This window comes from Clupea harengus, chromosome 22 (assembly GCF_900700415.2).
Source record: "Clupea harengus chromosome 22, Ch_v2.0.2, whole genome shotgun sequence".
NCBI classification, from domain to species: Eukaryota; Metazoa; Chordata; class Actinopteri; order Clupeiformes; family Clupeidae; genus Clupea; species Clupea harengus.
In genome coordinates this window covers 13,097,755-13,120,335 of record NC_045173.1, presented here as the reverse complement: position 1 = coordinate 13,120,335, position 22,581 = coordinate 13,097,755, and the positions used below count along the sequence as shown (strand labels likewise).

Here is a 22,581-nt window from a genome sequence, read left to right as displayed (position 1 = left end):
CAGTGCCATCCCTGCTCATGCTTATAACTCTTTCCAGACTTTTCATTTGTGACAAGGCACAGTCAGAGAACACTTATTTTTTTTCTTCCTTTCTTTTTTTTTCTAGAAAGACAATCTCCTCTGGTTAATGCTGACCTAACAAATAAAATACTGTCAATAGCTACACTGATATACATTCAAGATAGGTGTGTCCAGTACACGCTCTGGACTAGAGTGGAATCTTGGCCTTTTCATTCACAACCATTTTTTTTTTCCGATTGACAGAAGAACCCCATGCTGTGTGTCCAGTATCATTTTACTGGGCTAACAAGTTCAGGGGTGACCCTAAACCTGGCCGTACTAGAGAAATAAATATGACATGAGTACAGCTATTCATGTTCCAGTAAGCCCTCTGTTATTGAATTCATGTGTGGTGCACCACAGGCTGCTCACTAGCGCACCCACCCAGCTGTCTCCTTCTGAAGGTCATCTGTCATTCTGTTCATCAAAGAGAGATCCCCCAGATTTCATATTTCATTTCTTGACGGAATGAAAACATACCCATTATGGTTGTCTGTTTTGTTAAATGAGGGTAGAATAAGTCAGTCAAACCTGGTATCCCTCCTTGAGTTTATGTTGGAGGAGTTCCACGGCCATTGATTATTTACAGAATGTTAATAAGACGGTGATTAGATGATGTTAGCCGTAAGAAAATAAATGTGATATTATTGTAGACCTCCTGTCTGTTATAACACAGCTGAACTTATTTATGTTTTCGGGAGCCCGATCTTGTCTTTGTTAGACACCCAAAATGTTCATGAAATAGATCTGTATGTCTTCCTGAGTGAACTTCCCTTTAACATGTACAAAATTATCAATCTGTAATTTGTCTGTTCCAAAGTTTTCACTCGTATCTTAAATCATTTTTTCCCTCCGTATTCAGTTAATTTACTATCCTACACACTAGGACATTCTCTAGTCCACTCTGGAGATGGATGAATGTATGTCATATGGATATATGTTTTGTATGAAATTGTGTTGTTAAATTCCATGTAGCAGAAGTGGTATGCTGCCAGCGTAGGCAAGGTCATGAGTCCAATGTGATTACACAAAAGCCTAACACTCTTTAGTCTGCGTAAAGACTACACATGATATACCATATGCAGACATTTCTGTGTAAATCAGACAATTCAATTCATTTCAATTCAATTTCATTTATAAAGTGCCAAAACAATAAAATGGTCTCAAGGCGCTTTACAGAGCCCAGGGCCTGAACCAATGTGACAATGTGATGTTCTATGTCAGCAAAATCATATCTGCACAGCCATGTCCTCATGGCATGCATGCATGTATGCTTCACTGCCTCTCCCTTCATATCCTGAAGCTTTTGTGTGTGCTTAGATGAATGTTTGAGTCATAGGCCTGTACATTAAATCACCCGACCCCAGAGGTTGTGTTCGTTAATATAAAAAGGGTGATGCCTCTCACTGGAACTAAGTGAGTATCTAGGGTGTGTTGAGTTTATGACTGGACATGACTGTACTGTGTATGCCTAAGCAGCATGGTAATTGAGGTTGATGACTTCCAGTGCTCACTTTTCTTCAGGTCCAGGTACATGATCACTGACAGGGTTGTGAATGGTTGGAGTTGCTGCATGCTATCAGGAGAGTAGGGGGTAAATCAGAGTAAAGCTTCATTGTTTTTCTTCTGAAGACAATGTGAACACCAGCACAAAGTGTCCTGTAAAAAGAGATGACAAGTAGATGTTTATGATAGTGAGATTATTTTCCCACCCAGTTTATCTCTTGGAGACTGCCCTTGGATGACTTCCCTTGGATGAGCATATGGAAGGCCCTTTTACTGCAGTGAACCTGATATCTGTTATCTGTAACATCAGATGGAAATAGCTTTAAGTCCAGCCGATGGTGCACCAAGCCATGCCAGCAATGTGTTGCTCAGATGTAGATGATCTGTAACACCAGATGGAAATGCCTAGCTGTAGTCGTGGTTCAGAACTCAAGGCGGACCAGGCCATACCAGTGTCGGTGTGTTGCTGAGATGTAGCTGGGTCTAACTGTTTCAGTATGAGCAGTTTATCAGATTGGAAGTGGCTTTTTCCTAGATTACCACTCAAAATGTCCTGCACACTCTCTATTTTCCACATTACATGTAACTAAATTTAAAGTGGAAATAATTAGCCCTTTCCATGCAACCATCCACAACACTGGTTTCTCTCCAGTGGCAAGTCTTGTGGGAACACGTTCTTACACAAGCAAGGCTAGCGGTGTAAATCTAGGACAATTGTTTTGTATGGAAAAAGTGGCTAACGGTGACAGGAGTGAAATCTCGAAGGAACAGAAGCCATATTGGAGCCCAGACCAATGACAGTGACGATGTCCAAAATGGAACACTCTAGTCCCCATTATGTGACACACTTAGGAGAGACAGAGTTGTCATTCTTGGAGATCACTCAACTTCCTTTGGAGAGGAGCAGTAGTTATCAAAGCAACATGTGGTTAGTGGTGATTTCCAGAGCGGTATTCATGCAGATAGGCAAAGAAATGTTAACAGTGATGTATGCTGATGAATATTGCTACATCAAAGTACGTAAAGAAATGAATCTGACATGAACACAATTTAATCTATCCACAACAGGAACACTTACAAAAACATTGGTTTTATGCAAAAGATGAAACTTGAAAATGTCTTACGCATTTCATCACAGGACAAAAATCCAGAGTCTACTGTACCAACACTGAATGTCATATAACTTATGGAAATGGTGAACATTCAAAGAATATATTACATTTTCCGACCACAGACATGAGGTTTCGTGTTCATGTATGATGAATGACCATTAGATTAAAAAGAAATGGTTCTGCAGATGAAAATTTCCTCCGACTAGACAGCCGTTGTGCTTTAAGGTTCAATGACACTGATGATTAAAACTTCAGATGACCAAATGAACAAACAGAAAAAAAATGACAAGAAACTTCTTCATCTTTCTGAGCTCTGTCATGGAAAGGCACGCCAGTGAATGCAATGCATGTCAAGCATACAATTATTGCTTTTCATAAAAACACTGTAGTTGGTAACATAACAGATCCATATTTGAGGAACTGAGGAAGTCATGTCTCTCAGAAAATTGTCTCAATCATATTTAAAGAACCAAGGGAATTGTCTCTCATTTTCTGTAAGAATCCCTTTTGTAAAGACTTTTTTTGTGGAACAGAAGAAAATCTCTCTTTCTCTCTTTCTCCATCTCATTCTCTTCTCGCACAAGGACTGTTCGAATGGGGACACAGTTGAGCTAGTGTTGGGGCACCAATGGCACTTTGACGGTCTTTATTTCGGCTATATGGGAGGACTTCTGGATGATACAACTGGTTGTCCCTGCGGCTGCCGTCCCTCCTTCTTTCCCCTGGGTAGCCATGTTTGTCAAGGCCATGGCGGCGTGGATCTCCTTCCAGTATGTCTCGTCTTTCCCTCTCCCACCCTCCTTTCGCTTATTACTGCCATGGGGAGAAAATGGGAATGGAGGCTGTGAGTGAAGCACCGGTTGACATCATACGCATGTTCAAATGATAGGAACCAAGAAATAAGAAATAAATATCCTCACTATCCACACTTGCACTACTCCAACTGATTTTATGTGTTCTACCCCATAAATAAATAATTGTGCTAATTAGCAAACATGGGAGAGGACCTCTGGTTTTTGCTTCCGGACTAAAAGGGCATGACACACACAAGGCACTTTCTCACCTGTCACATTTGTTTGAGCTGCAGTCCAAGGGCTCTGTGGAGGAAACAGAAGAGTTTAACATTAAATTCACTGCATAGCCATTTGACTTCTACTTGAACATGTCTTCTGTCTCATGTGTTAGCTTTTATTAGGGAAGACGTCCTATTCATTAAGAAAGAAACCACTCGCAGAAAATTTCAAAGTATAATGCAATCAATTCACATTAACGGTCCAGTTATTTCAGCCGTCAAACCCGAACGGCCCCAGAATGGCTTCTAACAGCTAATGTCAGGTGCCTGTGTCTTACGTCATGATAATTCCTGAACAACTACACAGCAGGGAAAAATAGGGACAGTTAGTCTCCGAGCGCATCTCACTGGTGACGTTTTACAGCGCTCAAAGGACTCCGAGTTGAAAAGAGTTCTGCTCGAAGAAAAATGTAATAACTTAAGGGATGCAAATGAGCTGTGTAGCGCTGGAACAAAACGCCCGTGTTGCTGACACAGTGCAGATATCATTTTTCCGTCCCAAAAGCACTGGAGAAACATAATTGCATTTGTTTTGGCGGGAGCTACCGAGTCCAGCCAAGGTTGGCACACTCTACTCCTTGGCTCTACAGTGGAACTCACGCACACTTGCACACTTACAATTCTAAATGCATATGTATGTATACATATATACAGCAAGACAATATTCATATAATGCACATCCAAAGTATTCTGCGTGTCTATATGGCTTACATATGAAATGCACACACACACACACACACACACACACACACACACACACACACACATAATGTATATATATATATATATATATATATATATATATATATACTGTATATATATATATATATACAGAACCTCATTTTAGTGTTGCAAAATTAAAGTATACATGGGAATATATAGTAAGAAAGTAAGAAAACACTTAACACATTTTTTGCCCCACACCACCTGCTTTCAACTGACAACAATTACAAAGACGTTTGAATGGATTGCACTGTATCAGGGGTTAATACAGGTTTTTTGTGTTCTGCTAAATGCTCTGCATTTATGTCCTTGTGTTCTTTAAGGTAAAGCTGCTTAAAATGACTAAAGCTCTAAATTATTGAATTGGGATTGATTCAATACCTAGAATTCCATGAGGAATAATTCCATGATACGTCAATGTATTCTTCACAACATATACAATTGTGTTGAGCACTGTTGAGCATCTGCATGCACTTGTGACTTGCTCCTGCTTTAAAGCTTAGACGGGCTGCTTTAAGGTCAGCGTGAGTGATGTAACTGGGCCACCAGTTAAAACACTTAAGACAGAGTTACTGGCTTTACCTTAAATCTCTACCTTTTTGTAACCACAAGATCCTTCAAAGAGCGTGGTTAAAATGCATATGCACTGCCACGCAAGACTAACCGTTCTGAGCCCCCTCTTTGGCACATATACAATTAGGGGGCCAGGCTACACTAAGCTCCTTGATTTTCAGAGCTCCGCACTCGTTTGAGAGCGATCCAGATCGGTGGAGAGGAAAATATCTTTAGGGAACCATAGGGAGAAAAACTGGAAACTAATACATAACAAAACAGAGTTTTCAATATTCTTCGCCTGAAACACATTCAACTCAGATTCTTAAAACATCTGTCCTGCCAAGAACTACTGTGAACCATTAATAAATCATTTACCATTTGCTTCTATGAGCTACTGAATGTCTCACAGATCAAACTAGCTGTAGCTCTGTGGCACTTCAGACACACTTTACTTTCAGGGGGAAATATTTGGGAACGGGGAAGAGACAACGTTTTTTTGAAAAGATAATAAACTTCCTCTTCATTTTTTAAGATTAAAAACATTCCTCTCTCCCTCCAGTTTGTTTCTTACATTTAATGAATATTTAACTGAATAAATTAACATTAATAAAATGCTTTATTAGTTCTTTACTACTGTGGAGCAATCTCAGGCAATCTCCAATGTCTCTACAAAGGCCCTTGTTAGAGAACAGCTTAAAAACAGTGGATTTTGACAGTGGTAACAGTGGTACAGTAGGAATGCCTCTGAATGCGATCCAACACAAGCATGAGCACACACACACACACACACACACACACACACACACACACACACACACACACACACACACACACACACACACACACACACACACACACACACATGCAGTGCATAACAAAACCTGACCTGGCCTTTAGTTTCACACCCTATTGCCTTAACTAAACACTGGCCATATTGTGAGGTCTCAGGTTGCCTCCCCTGAGCGCTCTAATGACCCTAAATGGCTTTCTGCACCTCAAGCTTTACTCTGTTTCTCTTAAGTCCTGTCAGTGCCCCTCTTGTTCTCCTCAGACAGTAGTTGCTTATGAAGAAAAGATCATAACTGAGCCTTGGTCCAAACTAGGGTGGACACATTGAAGATAACATGGCAGCATTGATTTTTAATGTACTTTTCCCACTTTTCTTGCCAGTGAATTTGGAGAACTGCCTTCAAATGGACCGGTCTCATGCATGAGCTGATCCATTTGTAGCTGGGAAATGTGAAGAATCCACAAATTCCTGTTTATCTCCAGCGACATCCTTTTTTATTTTTTTATTTCCATGCCCAAATGCTACACAGGAAACTATGTGTCTGTGTGGTGTCAGCCCTAATTTCATACATGCTTGCACAACAGAACACATTAGCTGTCCCAGATATATGGAAAGTCTCTTTATGGTTCTTTTACCCTGGAGTAGAGTAAATGCTTGGAGTAAACAGTGTGAAAGTTTTCATAGTTCTCCTGTGCCATAGTTCCACTCTGCTTTGAGTAAAATGTTTCCACTGACATTCCAGGATGATGAAATTTTAGCAGGTTAAGTGCAATGGCAAAAATACTCCAGGTCTCAATAACTGCCAGACAGCAACCGAATATGAATGCCGCATATGAGTCTCTGTGGCCCAGCTAAATACAAGTATTAATTTAACACATTTCTTAGCAGTGCCACTCTTAACTCTCTTGTCAGTAGTCCGTGTGATTTAGATCAAGACTTAATGATAAGACGTTTGCTGTCAGCATCTGTGAGTGCCAGGAGAAATAATCATAATTTTACTATATGTAGTAACAAGGGAAATACCACACACACACACAAGAAAGCTTTAAATGCTTAACAAGACAATACTGCTTGGCTTGATGTGTCAAGTCAGCCAGGCATCAAACAAACAAATGATCAAATCTGTCTGTCTTTGCCTCTTCTCATTTAGCTGAGAAATATTTACACACGAATGACCATCTTATATAGAAATGTATAATTCTGAAGTGGCCAAATGTTTCTAAAAGTAATATTCCCCGCGATTTCCTACAGCCATACCTTTAATCGTAATTACAGTGAGAACTATTATGTATGTCTGAGTAGAATACACTGAAGTGTTGTTTATAGTGAGTTAAATATATTCTCAGTACAATAATATGCTCAACATGTACTCAATACAATATGTCCTCAAAAATCAATATATTCTCTCAGTGTTTAAGAAACACTTAACACAACACAAACATTGGTGTATACTATTTCATCATTCCCTAATATATTAACCATACATTTGTATTTTCTACCTATTCTAATTTTTACCTTTCGGGTATACATGGTATGTATATACCCATTAAGTATAGAATTATAGATACATTAGGCACCAATGTGAGTCATTTAAACCAAAATGTCCAAATTATTAATGTCTTTGCGTTAAGCATGTACCTGCCACTTACAACTGTAGTCTCTTTTTCCTTTTCTGCCTGACTTGCTAACCCTGGCTCACTGGTACAGGAGGCGGTGATGATTCAAATCATTTGCAGCTTATACCTGGCAGTGGAAAATAGTAATCTCAGGCATTCCTTAATTGTCTCTGAAGAGGGCAGTTCCATGATGGCAAATATACAAAACCAACAGACAGAAGAACACGTTAAGTCGCTAGGGTGGAAATTATGTAAACGATAAATTAGACCAATTACTTTGGCAAAATGGGGCTCTCGCGGGCGTCAAACATCAGCAGGTGTTCCTATACACTGGGCTGTTGAGCAACTTTCCACATTCAAACAGCAATACAGCAACTGAGGCCATGAGCCCGCCATTTCTAACCAACTCAGTGTGTCCAAAAGCACGCAGCAGCAACGTCACTGTCATTGAACTCCCAGAATCCTCAGAGAGATAAAAACAACCATATATGAGGACCAAAGGCTCTTACCAGCTCTGTAGACACTGTTGGCCTCAACTTCAGACAATGAGGGCAGGAGGAGGTCATCGTCATACTCGTTGGAGCTAAAGGATCCTGAGTGATTCCTCCGTCGGGAGTCCATGACTTTGTCTGAGGCCATGACGTGGTGTAGGGAGTCGTTCAGGTAACGGTTCAGCAAGCTGCTCTTGTATTTGGGCGGGGAGACATAATCATCACAAAGGGCGGAGTCAGTCCTGAGCCCCGCCCCCTTCGCCCGCCTGTCCTGTTGGATGACGCTTTGGTACGACGGTCGGCTGAACTCTCCATCGCCAGACGGCATCCGGGAGGCATTCTCACCATCTGAAGACAGGACAGGGCAGGGTCATCTTAAGGCAGTGCATAACATGACAGTGCAGGCACACACACACACACACATGCACACAGTTGCACTAGTTCATTCAAACCAATGCACATGCAAAGTCACACATACAAATACAGAAACACACCCACACACCCACTTCCTCACAAACACGCACTCCCTCACAAACACACCCACACATACACATACACAAACACACACAGACACACACACACACTACCTTCAGAGTTTGTGTCGTCACTGCTGATGCTGAGTCTTTCGGCGTTGCCCTGCACATATTTGTTGTATAGTTTGATGCGTAGAGCCCAGCTTAGGTCAGGCTGTCTAACTGTGTTCTTCAGCCTTCGTCGTGCATTAGCAAACCAGTTAGACACCTGCAAAACATATCATAAACTCAATTACTATGCACCTTGAAAGACATGGCACAAGATGCACTGAACAAAGCATCCTGACCATACACTGTGCCAAATGCTCTAAATGCTCCAAATGCTCTATCTCCAAAAAAAACATAATACCTATTTATGGATCACCCTTTAGCCCCGTAAAGATTCCATGAGTATTTTGTAATTTTCTCAGAAAAGTTGAGAATGAACCATAACCTTGCTGCCAGGAACCTCAAAATGGTTTCATCCAGAGGGGTGTTCAAAGGTGCTAAGATGTGATCCCAACCAACCTGCACAAGAGTCATATGGGAGCCCAGAGCCAGTAGGATCTTCTCTGTTTTGGTGGGGTAGGGGTTGTCTCTGTGCTTGTAGAGCCACTGTTTGAGAGGACGGGCCATGTCCTGGAGAGCCTGCCGCTTGTGCCGAACCTTCCCCGCACCAGACCGCGACCTGTGGGCAGCGCAGAAGGCTCATTGGACGGTCACAGTTTTCACAAATCCCCTGCAAAATGTCACTGCTTAATCTTGCCTGCTTCAATAATCATGATTAACTATGCTTCCAGACTGGTTCTGCACAAGCATTTGCTATCATTTTGATAAAAGATTTGTCAGGGTTTTTTTTCTACAGGAGCTGCCTGTGAATTGCTTTGCCTCTATATGTTAGATGATCAGCAGAGGTCACTGTGGAGCTAGCTCTCTACATTGCTATGACATTTGGTGCTCTGACTGCAACACAATGCTATGTAAATGCAACACATTCCCTTCCACCTCTGGCTTGCCAAGGGGTCACACTCTGCCAATATTTACCTTGTAATACTGATCTGTATGTACAGCCTGAAGACCATTTACTTTCATGTAAAGCATTTGGCACATATATCCATTTATATTAATGTATGCCCACCTAGAGAAATACTCCGCTGGCTGAATCTTTAGTCTGCTTGCTCTTTTATACCCTCCCAAAGCACTACTGAAACTGTAAACTGATGTAAAGTTTCTGTTTGGCAGAGCGTTAGACCAAACATTAGTCACCCTTTTTGACATAAGCATGAAGAAACACATGAGAATATACACTCAGACACACACACACACACACACACACACACACACACAGTACTTATCTAATATAATTAAATGAAAACATAAACTGCAATTCTATCAAGTAAATGGTAAGAAAAGAATCAACTGCATGGTCTGATACCAGTTCCAACAAGCCAAATGAAACGCACAAAACACATTATTCTGTCATTCTATTCTTCTTGGCTGTCTATTGACAATATATTTATGGTGACAAAAGCATCCATTACATACCCACTCTTCCTGTGCTTGACAGAAGGGTCGTCATCAATAACGTTGCGATTTGACAACAAATCTGAATGCTGTCCTTCGATAACTTCCAAATAGTTCAGACTCTTCATCTCCACCTCTTTAGCATTCTTTTCAAACATAATATGGTTATCAAATTTATTGAAAACCACCGCACTCATTTTGATATTACAATACTAAGCCTTTTTATAAGATGCAAAGTTGTGCGTCACAGTCCAGGTGGCGTGCCTACGGAAGAGGGAGCTAATTAGACAATTTACGCATTATAAAGTACTATTTTGAACATTTAAAGAATATTTAAAAATTATCATATGCGTGCATACGTCAAACTGAGAGCAAACAGAAGTGATACTAAATAAAGTGCCTAAATAAAAGTGTATCAACTTTTACCTTGAGTTCACAAACGTTGAAAATTCATCAGAACAATAATTAAATTGGCACAACCCATAGAATCCTTCAAGATTTGTACTCCAAGATAATCACGGTAGTTCACAGCATGGGCTACTGTTCATCTATCTTGAAGAATGAGCTGAATGTAATCCTGTCACGGACTGAGTCCTAGCGCGCAGTCTGACCCCCTTTGAACATCCTCCCTCTGTGAAGACAGAATGTTGGTGTGCGTGTGCTGTGCAATCTTCGACAGTCCCCCTACTTTATTCAACATAACGATGGTGGTAATGCGCCCCGGAAAATGAATACGGTGTCCATCTCATGTTTCCCAGCGAGAATGAGCAGCCCCTGAATTTACATGGGAATGATGAATGCCTGTTCCTCGGCGCAGGTGAGAGAGCCGAGTATCGCGGAGCTACTGTATGTCTGGCTGTTAGGACGCTGGAGTTCGGCCAAAGACCTGCAGCTCAGGGGAGCGTTCGCCGTTCAGCAGGGACAATTCATCCCAGTCTTGCTTTATGAAGAGTATTTTTATCTCGGTACAGCATCAGCCCAGCTCGGCTCCAACAGCTCGGCGAGGGAGTTAAGTGCAGATGAAAATAGCAGGCATCGTTCGAAATTTAACATTGTTATTCGCTCTGACTGAGAGCAGAGATGTATCTACGATGTATCTAAAACCTACTGTATGTATGCCTTTCTGCCTGCATGTATGCCTTTTTAATACTAAAAGTGATAGGCTAACTGTATATAGTTTTTGTCTTCCCACTTTCTGGTTAAACAGTCACTGCCGAAGTAGAGAGTTGTGCTCAGAGAGTTCAGTCTATCAATTAAATAATGGCATGTGGTGTAAGAACTGATAGTCCTGTATCTACGATGTCCTGTTGACGCTTACACTTTAAAGTCTAATCATAATTCTAGCCTGTCTACAGACTTGCCTGTGTTAGAGGTCCTTTGTATTTCAGCTATAGCTTTTAAAGTCCCCATACAACACCTTAAACTCCATCAATTCCACTGTGGTTGAGGCATATAACAAACCACACACCATAATAAATTATCCTCCCTCTGCGATCCACTGGCCATAGCACTTGTTGACATTAACCATGCACAGTCTATGCTTTTGCTCAGGACACAATTTCAGGAAAAGATTCAGGTTAAGTCTGTTTGCATTCGTGCAATGCTTGAAATTGAAAAGTGTTCCGCATGATGGGCAACTGTTGATTTCCCTTCTTGTTTTTGGAAATCCAAGCCTGTTTTGATAGACCTGAATATGTTTGCACAGAGTAAGGAAACCATTAATCATGTGGTCTGTGTCTTTCCTTTGATTCTCTCAGACAAGGACACCATTCATCCAGATTCAACAGACATTCTCAAAAACACTCCCTTGAAAACTGATCAACTCATGAAATGTGTCTCACCTTGAAATACCATGTATACAGCCCACCATTAAGCTCCAGCATCTGATAATGGAGTCAAAGATAATAACTCTTAGAAATAACCTAAATATCTGGATGAGCTTAAATTGTTAATATCTTAATGATATTAATACCTGTTCATTACAATCCAGATTCCATACTGAAACACATGGTGGATGTATTCTAGATGTGGCAAATAGCACTTTTAGAAGAAGCTGTGTCCATCTGTTGCCTATAAACCTGAGTGGATTTAGGACAACATGAGACCTCAGCAGCACTACTAATTAAAAGGTATTAACCACAAACATGTTTGCCAGAAATATGGCAGACAATAAAATGAGCTTGAAGGGGAATATAATGTATTTTTTGAAGAGGGGGTTAGTCACAGTTTGATCGCAGTGAGTGGTCATACGTTTAACTTGATTTATCTTTGACACTATCTGAGTCAGTCAAATATTGTTCTCTCTCTGTCTCTCTCTCTCTCTCTTTGTCTCTCTCTCTCTCTCTCTTTGTCTCTCTCTCTCATAAAGTCTACAGAAGAAGCGTCATCAGCTGCTCACTAACCCTTAAGCAAATCCACATGTCTTATCTAAATAACCAGCACGCCTGGGCCTATCACATTTCTTCATGGCGTTTGCCAAACATACGGATTAGCTTGTCATTGGTTTAGACATACATATGTTGGGCAAATTGGCACTGACATATTAAATATTGGTACCATTTGTGTCAGAGAAATAAAGTTATGCTCAGCCCCACTGCGTGATTCTGCTGGCGGCTCTGCCTTATTCATTTTAGTAATCCCATTGTATTTTATTTGTTCTTGAGCTACAAAATTAGTGTGAAAGAAACGTCAAATGAAATGTCAATGTCAACCCAATTACACAACAGCTGCACAGCTCATACCCATGAGGCATCATTTTGATCAAGCGCTGCAGAGTTTTCACTTCCACCAGGTGTTTAACAAGTAAGCACATACTAATCAGTTTCACTGGAAACTAAGTCACTGTTACTTAGAGGCACTTTGATGTTTTTTCCATGGTGTCTGAGGAGCTCATGTTTTTTGTACTAATGAGTTAAAGTCTAGAAGACTTGAGATACTGTATGAAATGAACAAAAGTATTATGCCAGCTACATGACAAGACCAATATGATTGCCATGTGTGCAACCAAGAAACCTTGTCTGCCGTGTCTGCCACTGAAACAATCTCTAATCAAAATGTCTCCATGACTAACAGAATATTAAGTCCCATTTGGATGGGCTTTTACGTCATGTATTTTCAGCCTTTTTTACAAGTCAATCAAGGATTACTGATCTCTGTGGGGTCTAGCATGCATGCTGTCATCCGTGCATGCGGTTTAGTTCATTGACTTGGGGACCCCAAACAGATAGTTAGATTCAATCTCTTTCTGCAAAGAAAGATTTAGAAGACAAAAGAAAGTGGATTGAAGTTGTTGTTCCTTGCTCTGTTCGTTCCTTGCTTTTTTTTTTTTTTAACCAATATATCTGTGTTCGTGCTGAACACATTACCCAAAATAATCACCAGTCTAGTCTACGCATAATATCACAGAGTAGTGGTCTGTGTTCATTTTTTGACCCACTCCTTCCGTGAGAAGGTTCTGCTGGCACGTCTATTGAGGTATTGAGGGTAAGGACACTAAGTGGGACAGATTTAATTCGGTCCAGGGTTTTTGTTGGTGGCTAACTCCGCAGGGTCCAAACCTCATTTCAGTGGCTCATCTCATTTCTCACCTCAGGAGCAGCACAGCTGCCCCGGTCCTCAGCAGCACACCCACCACCAAACAGGAACTACACCGGAAGATTAATGGCACCAAAATCACATTGTCAGAATGTTTTATTTTTCCCTTTTGACCCACCTTGCCAAGGGTCTTCTTCAGTATATGAAAATAGCAGAGTGCCATGCCCATGTAAAGGATCTTCAGAAATTGGGATGAGTACTAAAGCATTAGCACAAGAGAGCTGACTACTTTTGGACAAGTTAGTAGTTGCTCAGTGTGGTGGTGTTTGGTAGTTAGTGACCTTGTTTGCTCTCTAATATAAAAGTGATGTCTGACATTAGACATAGTGCAGCATATCCACATACCGACCTCTGAGAAAAGCAGGCATGAAAGGAATAGAGGCTGTTTATGGAATTAATTAAACATGTAAATTAGGGTTGGGCTGACGCTCTATTGAAGTGGTATGTTATTGAAGTAAGCTCCTACAAGCTATCAGACAATTCCCACTTCTTTAATTTAATGATTCTGGAAGTCACTCCGTCCTTTCAGTGCCTCCACCCTTGGCTCAGTGGTCACGCGTCAGAAAAAAGAAAATTCTGAAGCCTTTCAGCAGAGATGACCTCGTGTACCAACACAGACATCAGGGCCATCAAAGAGAGTTTGGGGTTTGTCTCCTCCTGCAGTTTCATGAGCTTGCGGGACCTTTATGTATAACCGGACCCAGTGACTTGATGATGTTTTGAAACCCTCTTGCATGTCAGTGCAACCATCCTGGCAAAATGCAGGCCCACTTCTTCATAGTAGCTCTTAAAAACAGCCCGGGACAGACGTTACCATGGGCCGGCCTGCGCTCTGTGAAATTAAATGGCCATGTTTTCCAATAGTTATAAGATGCTCTTTTAAATAGGGGCTTTGGACTTCTTAACTACAGTAAACACAAGGAAGGGATTTTTATTTGGGATCATTATAATTTTTTTTCTGTGAAATTGTTATTTCAGAGGGCGCCTTCAGAACTCTCCGCTGTACAGTTAATTTATACGACTGTGTTTTGATTCACTGTTACTGTTCCTGGCAGCACAGACTGTGCAGAGTGTCCAAATGTCACTTGACTTTTGGTCTGAAGCCACTGAGTTTTTTCAGTCCCAAACATGACATACACTAAAGGTACTATTGTAAAAACATGCGACTACAACAATATGTTTATTGACTCCTCGGGGAAATCCATCTACCATGGCTGCTAAATATCATAATCTGCACAAGGATTATAACGCTACGCTATACTTACCTCTTCCAGTAAACATTTTGTATTAATTTAGAGTGAGGTTTGTGAACCCTTTATTGGAAAAAGGTACTCTGTCACATGGGGATTAGATAATGGTACATATACACTTAAGGCCTTGACAATGGCATGACCTTTTCCCTGTAGTTTTTGCAGGTCTGTATGTAATAATTTGAAACTCTGGGCATTAATGGGCAATCCATCCTTAATGTTCCACCAAAAAAGTTCCCTCTCACTTTGACATTCTCTCACTCCCCCGTTTGAAACTCATGTTCAGTTCAGTCAGAAGGGCCCGGAGAGCTGCTCCAAACACCCCAGCTGAATTGTCCTTGATCGATCGCTGCGTGAAAGAGCTGTGCTGCGCTGTGCCACATCTGCTGTGAAACTCTGCGGGTGTTTAAATACTGTAGTGCCTCTATCATACAATTATGACTTTGTCATCAATCACCATGTCACGCAAATGCATCATTAACTTAACAAATCGCTCCCATATGCCCCCCTCTCTGCCCAGTCTCGCCATCCAAGCGCTGTTTGCCCTCCATGTGCCTTTCCCCCAGCACACACACCCTTCGCCATGCACAGCCAGCATCCTGTGCTCTGTTTGCACCGTGGCTTTCGTCATGCTTCATAGGCTTCATCCACTGGGTCATGTTTGTTGGGGAGGGTGATCACTGATGATCTGCCCTGACTGTGTTCTTATGAGACTTTCTCAATGACTTCATCACTCCGCTGACATGGGCTTTAGCGTCACCGCTTGTGCTGTAAACACCACCTCAGACTCCTCTGATCCTGCGAGTGCTAATCTGATTTGACAGGCAACAGTTCGGTCATCCCCACCCGCCTGGCCAGCCCTGGCCAGAGGCCTGACATTCTACGTCTGAGTGTGTTCTGTGTTGTAGAATCAGAATTCCCTTTGTAGAACATAAACCTCTCTCCGCCAGGCTTGGGTCCCACGACTTTCGTTAGTCCAGGTGATGGCCAATTTTACGCCATTCACACCTAATTGACTGTATTATGCACGGGACTGAGACAGCCCTCCCAAAAAAACAGTTCCTCCTCATTATATTCATTGATTGCTGATACACGAGAGGGTAGGCCTTGGTTAATGATCTGTCACGCTTTCAGGTAAAATGTTGGGAAAAGTCCACTGTGATAATTGCAGCTGTTATTGACATCGGTGCTATTTCTCCCTCCCGTGGTGGCGTGACAGTGAAGTGGTGAGTGGATGTTAATGGGGCGTAATGGGTCACGCCGGCCTTAATGAGGGCATCAGTGGAATTAGAGTTCCCTGGGGGGCGTCCCCGATGAGTCACAGTGTTTAGTGTGTCACTGGCCCCCACATGTGTGACACAGCTGTCACCTCAACATGGTGCTGCTACTGCTGCTGCTGCCTCTCAGTGCCTCTCAGCAGCCGTGCACCAAGCCAGAGGGGGGCCGCCATATTAACTTGTGTCTTTCACAGGTGTTCTCATGTCATGGCTAAATGTTTCTGGAGATGAATTGGTGGAGAGACATTATAGCCATGCTGAGGTCCCAAAAACTGTTCAAATGGATACCAACTCTGTACCTTGAGAAAAGTGACTTCTAAATCATTACAATTAAATTGTCAAGTTTAATTGAATTACTGTAGGCAATTTGGGAATTAACACAATAAATGACCAATGTAAATATAATTAATTAATTAGATTACAGTCATTCATTAATTTATATTTAATAGTAACATTCAGTGAATGTAATGTATATTGTATAACGTATATTGAAATGTAAACATAAGGAAGAACTTTCGTACTGCATGCGTTCAACCCAGACATCCATGGACCTTGTGACAGACCAAATTAAAACCTACACATTCATCTCACTGGCCTTCATTTCAAGTGGATTTATTCCTCTTGATTTTCCATCTCTACAATCCTGCAAAGAAATCTACCATTTATACAACATGTGTTAAAACTGAAACAAGTTTATTTTTCCACCTCTGCTTGGGACTGCATGGGGATTTCACACCCTCTGATTTCAGTGTAGGTATCAAACCCTGATTGGCTAAATTATTGCAGTCCTCACACATGAAAAACTCCTGCTCCAGTCTTGGCAAGCCTCAGCAACTTCCCAAGCTCCTGATGCGCAGTGTAAACATGGGCCGTACCATTTTGTTAACAGGGCGGCGTGAATTAATGCCCAAGTGAGGATCAGTCCAGATGGCCACTAACCCTTTCCTTGCATAGGAAAATAAACATCCTTAAATCACCATGATGGGAGTTCCTCGAGGTCCAAAAAACACTGAAGTCATGCTAGGAGTCGCACCTCCTTAGAGAACTGCACTTAGCCTGCAAGGAATGGACTGCACTAAAAGCTGAAATCTCTTGACATGACATCAAGGCAACAGACACAGAGGTTGTGAATGTCTGGCAAGCTGCCTCTGGAAGTGGCAGGTATGTGATGGTTACAGAGGGCTGTAGTCTGATGCCAGTTTCAGTGTTACACCACCTGTGAGCTCTCACCTCATAAGTTTGGGCTTTTTTGAAAGCACGTACAGCAACCAACCTATGGCATACTCAGAGGAAATATTCTATTTTTAAAAGCATCTCTTTGTTCCCTGTTAATTAAAACACTACCACAAAATGTTGGGTGTTTGGAAAAACCTCTGAAGTGTAAGTCTGCACAACGGCCAAAGGCGCAGTGACAAAGTTCATAGGAAAGGACGTGCCTAAAATAGAAGGCTGTTAACTTGGCAATAAACTTGTGCACATAAATAGAACTCATTAGGGGGACATTTTATTTAAAAAGGGACCTAATTGCAACCTTGCAACTCTTTTAAAACACACACACATACACATACAAACACACACACACACACACACACACACACACACACAAACTCAGTTTGGTTGGACTAGTCATGGTTGCCCTAGACATATTTTGGTCTTCTCTGTGAGGCGGTCCCATTTATCTTTGAGTGTCTGTGCTGCCAGGATCACCGACTCTCAGCGTCCATCTCTTCTCCTTCCATGCAGCTTTTAGGGGTTTCAAGGCCACCTATGACCTGGTTGGCTGCTCTGGGAGGTCTTCAGTGCCAGAGTCAAAGTCTCCTATTGTGCTATTGACTAATAACCATCCCTGCTGTCTTCTCCCTGTAGCTCTGTGCATGAGTTAATGAAGTAGCTGGCAAAGGGGTGATGGATAAATAACGACGCAAGCAGGTCATAACAATAAATGTGCAGTAAAAGTGTCAGGAACAGTCAAGTTCATGAGGTAACGTGAGTCAACTGACTCATATTTAGCTTTTCCCCTCAGTTCTCCAGTGTTCTTATTTGTGTTTTTGTGTTGTTGCTGTTCAATATCAAAAACAAGCCATTATGATTGAAATTTCTGTCATAAACTGAAAGGAATTAATAATGTACTTGTGGAAAGTATGAGCTATTTTTCTTCTGTGTTGCTGGGCACTTGCTTTTTTCTTACCTCTGAATAATATACAAAAATACAAAACATATGCAAATAGTGGCTGTATAGCGGTATTATATGTAGCTATGTTTTGTATTTTTGTATATTATTCAGAGGTAAGAAAAAAAGTAGGTTGTATCATATACAAAATACTCTTCTTTCAACATATTCCTGTACTGCTTTTCTCTCAAAACAACTTGAGTTCCACCATCCGTCACCCGGGATCAAAGCCCTGCTGTTGATACACCCACTATGGTCATTCACACCATAGACGAGCAGCAGTGAATGCACACGCCACATACAGTGCACAGGGGCAGGTCCTAAGGTACAGTAAGAAAAACACATTCCTGTACTCCCCACACCAGGAGCCAAAGGCCCCGGTGAGCACTGTGGTCAGAGGTGAACAGCAGGTCTCCCAGGCCCTTTACACTCCCTCCAGTTCTGCCCCATAAAAAGCAAAGGCACACACATGCTACCCTGGAAGTTCAGCATTAATAAGACCTGATCGGAAATCGCCATAAATCACAGGCTGAGGATACGTGAAAAAGAACAGAAAACTGAGAAAGAAAAGAAATGTTTGTTCCTGTGGTATTGCGAGGTACAGGCTGGAGGAGGTGAAATGCGAGTGGACATGTTGAGAGCCACAGATCACTCCGCACCCGTCTGCAGGAGTGATTTGGAGGAGGGTGATTGATGAGCATATTTCTGTGTTATTATTCAATATTACTCGCAAAGAAGGAGACAGACACCACCGCTGGCAATGCGGAGGCTGGCGCAAGACTAAGAACAATGCTGTGTCTGTTAGGGAGAGAGAGTGCACAGAGAGAGGGAAGAGAGGTGAGAGTACTCTCGCTTAAAAGTGTGGCCCAGCTGGTTTTTCTTGACCTGTTCAGGAAAGCAGAGTACAGGAAAATGGGTGCAGTTCTCTTATTCACCAGCGGAGGGTGAAATACTTTCTGGCACAAAAAAAGAAGAATACTCACAATGGCTTTGTGGAGGGGCCATGTGGTAGTACACAAGGATCGCAGCATAGTAGTCTAATTCAAGGATTTATTCGAGCATGTGTTTTGTTCACTCATGTTAGCATCCGTTTTGAAGTTCCGAGTTCAGTTCCACTGCAGAGTTCGTGTGTGTGTGTGTGTGTGTGTGTGTGTGTGTGAGAGAGAGAGAGAGAGATGTATGACCCGCCATCATAATGATTCACTTAATGACAGATTATTTCCCCTCACACAACTAGGACACTCTGGTGACTCATTCATCAGAAATGCATGTGTGGAATATTGATCACTGTTTGCCGCGTCGGAACAGATGCTGCGCCGTGGACCACTCTAGCCTCAAGCCTTTGCTCTTGTCAGTGGAGAGGCCCGACGCTGAGTGGTAGAATTTCAATCATTCTCTCATCTGGCCCGAATGGGCCGTGCCACAGAGGGTCTTCCCATTCTGGATCTGTTGTGATTTGGAGACTCCGTTCCCTTAGTGGCACTTCTGCACTTCATGCCCCCATAAATAACACTTCATTAAAGCGCTCCAGCTGTCCGAATCATCACACGCTTTAAGCTTGTTGCCTTCTGCCAAGAGAGAGGCTGCCTAGGTGGCTGCAGTTATGGCCTATACTATACGTTTTGAGGAGAGACAGTGTATTTCTCCAGCCAACACAATCAGGCCTACAGTGGATAAAACAAAAATACAAGCAAGAAGCAAATGTTTTTTTTTTACAAGCAAGCAAGATAGACAGGCACCTGCTCACACCAGTAATCTCAACACAGACTCAGATTTGGGTGACAAGAAATGTAGTTGCTGTCAGAACAGACAAAACATTCTGAGTTTGTGTTGTGCTTTTGAGAACTGCCCAGGAACCACCTTTGGAATCTACCCACAGCTTTCTAGCAAGTCAGAGGAGTTCTAGTGTTCATCATTGTTTAAGCTTTTCAACCTTGAGCCAGCAGAAATACTGTGAGGTGGAGCGGGGCTCTGCATAGATCTAAATAAAACCCTTCGGCTGCACAAAAAGCCCTGTGTCTCTACGCCACTCATATTTGGCCTTGTAACTGGAGGCATGTGGTAAGCAAACTTTCCTCCCCTTGTTATTTTAATTCTGATTTCTCTGTCTTTATAAAAAGCCATGAATTACGATTCGTATGTGTTTTTTGTTACACAACATGAACAAATCATTGTGTAAAAACTGGAAATCTGGCGTGGCACACTGCTGAGTAAATTCTTTTGTAAACTCAAAGTGCCATAACTTTATATGAATAAATGACTGTTCAGATCCAACTTAATACGCCTCAACCATCCACATAGTCAAATATTTAGCATAGGAAAACATTTTTGGACATTTTGTGGCCTATTAAAAGTTACTACAGAGTACAGCCATTTCTAGAAAATGCTACGAGATTTGCCCCATGGAGAGATGGATAAACAACTGCACTTATTTTATTTAAGATATGACCTTCATGAGTAGCCTCTTTTCCCAGTCTTTATAGGGGCAGAGGAGACATTTTATATAAAATAACTGACCAATTTCTGTTTCTGAAAAGATCTCTCTGTTTCAAATCCCCTGCCCTCATGTCCTGTTCCCAGAATAGACTCCTGCAGTTGAATTGGGCTCTGTTGAGGGAGCAGGATGAGAGGATGACAATAGCTTCAACTGAACATTTGGAAGAAGTAAGGTATTTTGCATTTTGCATTCTAATTTCCAGTTTATTTTTTTATATTCATTGTTTATATATTTGTATCGTATATATTGTGTTTTTTTGTTCTTATGTGTACTACTTTTTCTTACGTGTAGTACTTATTGTGTTTTTATGTTTTATGTTATGTGTAGTACTTATTGTGTTTGTATGTTTTATGTTTGCTGTGTGCACCTATACACCAGAAAAAATTTCAGGTAGGTGTAAACCTACTTGGCAATAAATCCAATTCTGATTCTGATTCTGATTCTGGTACTGAACCTGAAGAGCTTGGGATAGAGAAGCACATCAGCTTGAGTTGGGGGGTTTGAGAGGGAAGAAAGTTATTGAACTCAGACCCACACCCTGTTTTTGGAGAGAATATGGATATTTCTGTCATACCAATACCTACAGCTGTTTGCAAATTATTCAGCTGTTTGAGCAGTCACATCTATTTGGTGCCTGCTTGTTGGCCACAACACCTCCACCACAACACCAAGAGTCAACTGGCAGCACTGCAAACAAACACTTCAAGACCAATTTCTCCGACTCATCCTGCTGCCCCCACCCCAACCTACAGAGCTCTTCCACCCACTCACCTGCCCTCTCCAGTCTAGCCAGGCCATATATCATCCGGACCTGTGACCCAGTCCGTGCAGAGCAGCCTCGTCTGCTCGACACTCTCCCGACTCGCTGCTCAGATAGCCCTTTATTGGGGATGACATCACTCGTGAGGGAGCCTGACCTCTTGTTAAAATCGCTAAGCATGGGGCTACTCCGCCTCCAAGCCATACATGGAGAAAACCATACACATCTCTCCCAGATACTTTGTCAATCTCTCTCTCTCTCTCTCTCTCTATTGCTCTCTCTCGCTCTGTCTTTCTCTTCCCATTGCTGTAAATCAATTACCAAGAAGGGAAAAAGAAAAACAACTCGGCTGACAGACATTGACATTTGGATGGGATCAGGATTGACCCTACAGAATGGATAAGCTGCATGTGATTTTGCAGGTGTTTGGAAACTTGGACAAGAGTACTGGAGCAGCATCCCTTCCTGCCTAGGGACTATATTTTCAGCAATCAAACAGATTGAAGAGACATTTGACATTGTAAAATGAAATTACGGAGGAGGAAACAGAAACTGAGCTGATTTTAGCCCTGTGAACTGTACTGTGAACTTCCCCGGACAAACGGCTCTAATGTGTTTTGGAGAGGACACATGCTGAAAATGTCCACTACACAAATAGAAAATGTTTAAAGATTTGTCCTGTACTCTCCCAAGGAGGTGAATTTCAGATATGCGTGGGGTTTCCCTTCCACAGTGCCCTAGTTTCTGGCCAAGGTCACCCCAGAAATTCTCCTGTCGCTCTGTAATTCTCCTTTAATATACTGAGTGCTGGAGAAATAAACTCTATTTCCTCTTGGCTTCTGTGGAAGCTCCTGCCTTAACCTTCCAAAAACGCTCTTCCTCTCCTACTTCCTTTCAGAGTTCGCTTCTCCCTTTCAGATGAAAATAAACCTTCCCTGCAGACATAAAGACATCCCAGCATCTAACACCGTTGGCTCTCTTATGCAGATCAAAAAAAGTGCTAGATGACATAAAAAACAAGCGACGATGAGTTGATGTTATCTGCCCCTTTCAGGACTTGACTTACAGCTCA

General features: G+C 41.9%; 1 protein-coding gene across 1 annotated transcript; it reads right to left on the bottom strand.

Annotated features, from left to right (window-relative positions):
• Positions 1-1,333: 1,333 nt before the first annotated feature.
• LOC105910986 (homeobox protein Mohawk-like) lies at positions 1,334-10,826 on the bottom strand. Its single transcript, XM_012839756.3, has 7 exons — positions 10,388-10,826; positions 9,983-10,225; positions 8,966-9,125; positions 8,513-8,666; positions 7,944-8,273; positions 3,742-3,775; positions 1,334-3,491 (listed from the first exon to the last, which is right to left on the bottom strand). Exons 2-7 carry the CDS (start codon positions 10,156-10,158, stop codon positions 3,290-3,292), a joined length of 1,056 nt encoding a protein of 351 aa, XP_012695210.1. The 5' UTR covers positions 10,159-10,225; positions 10,388-10,826; the 3' UTR covers positions 1,334-3,289.
• Positions 10,827-22,581: the final 11,755 nt, after the last annotated feature.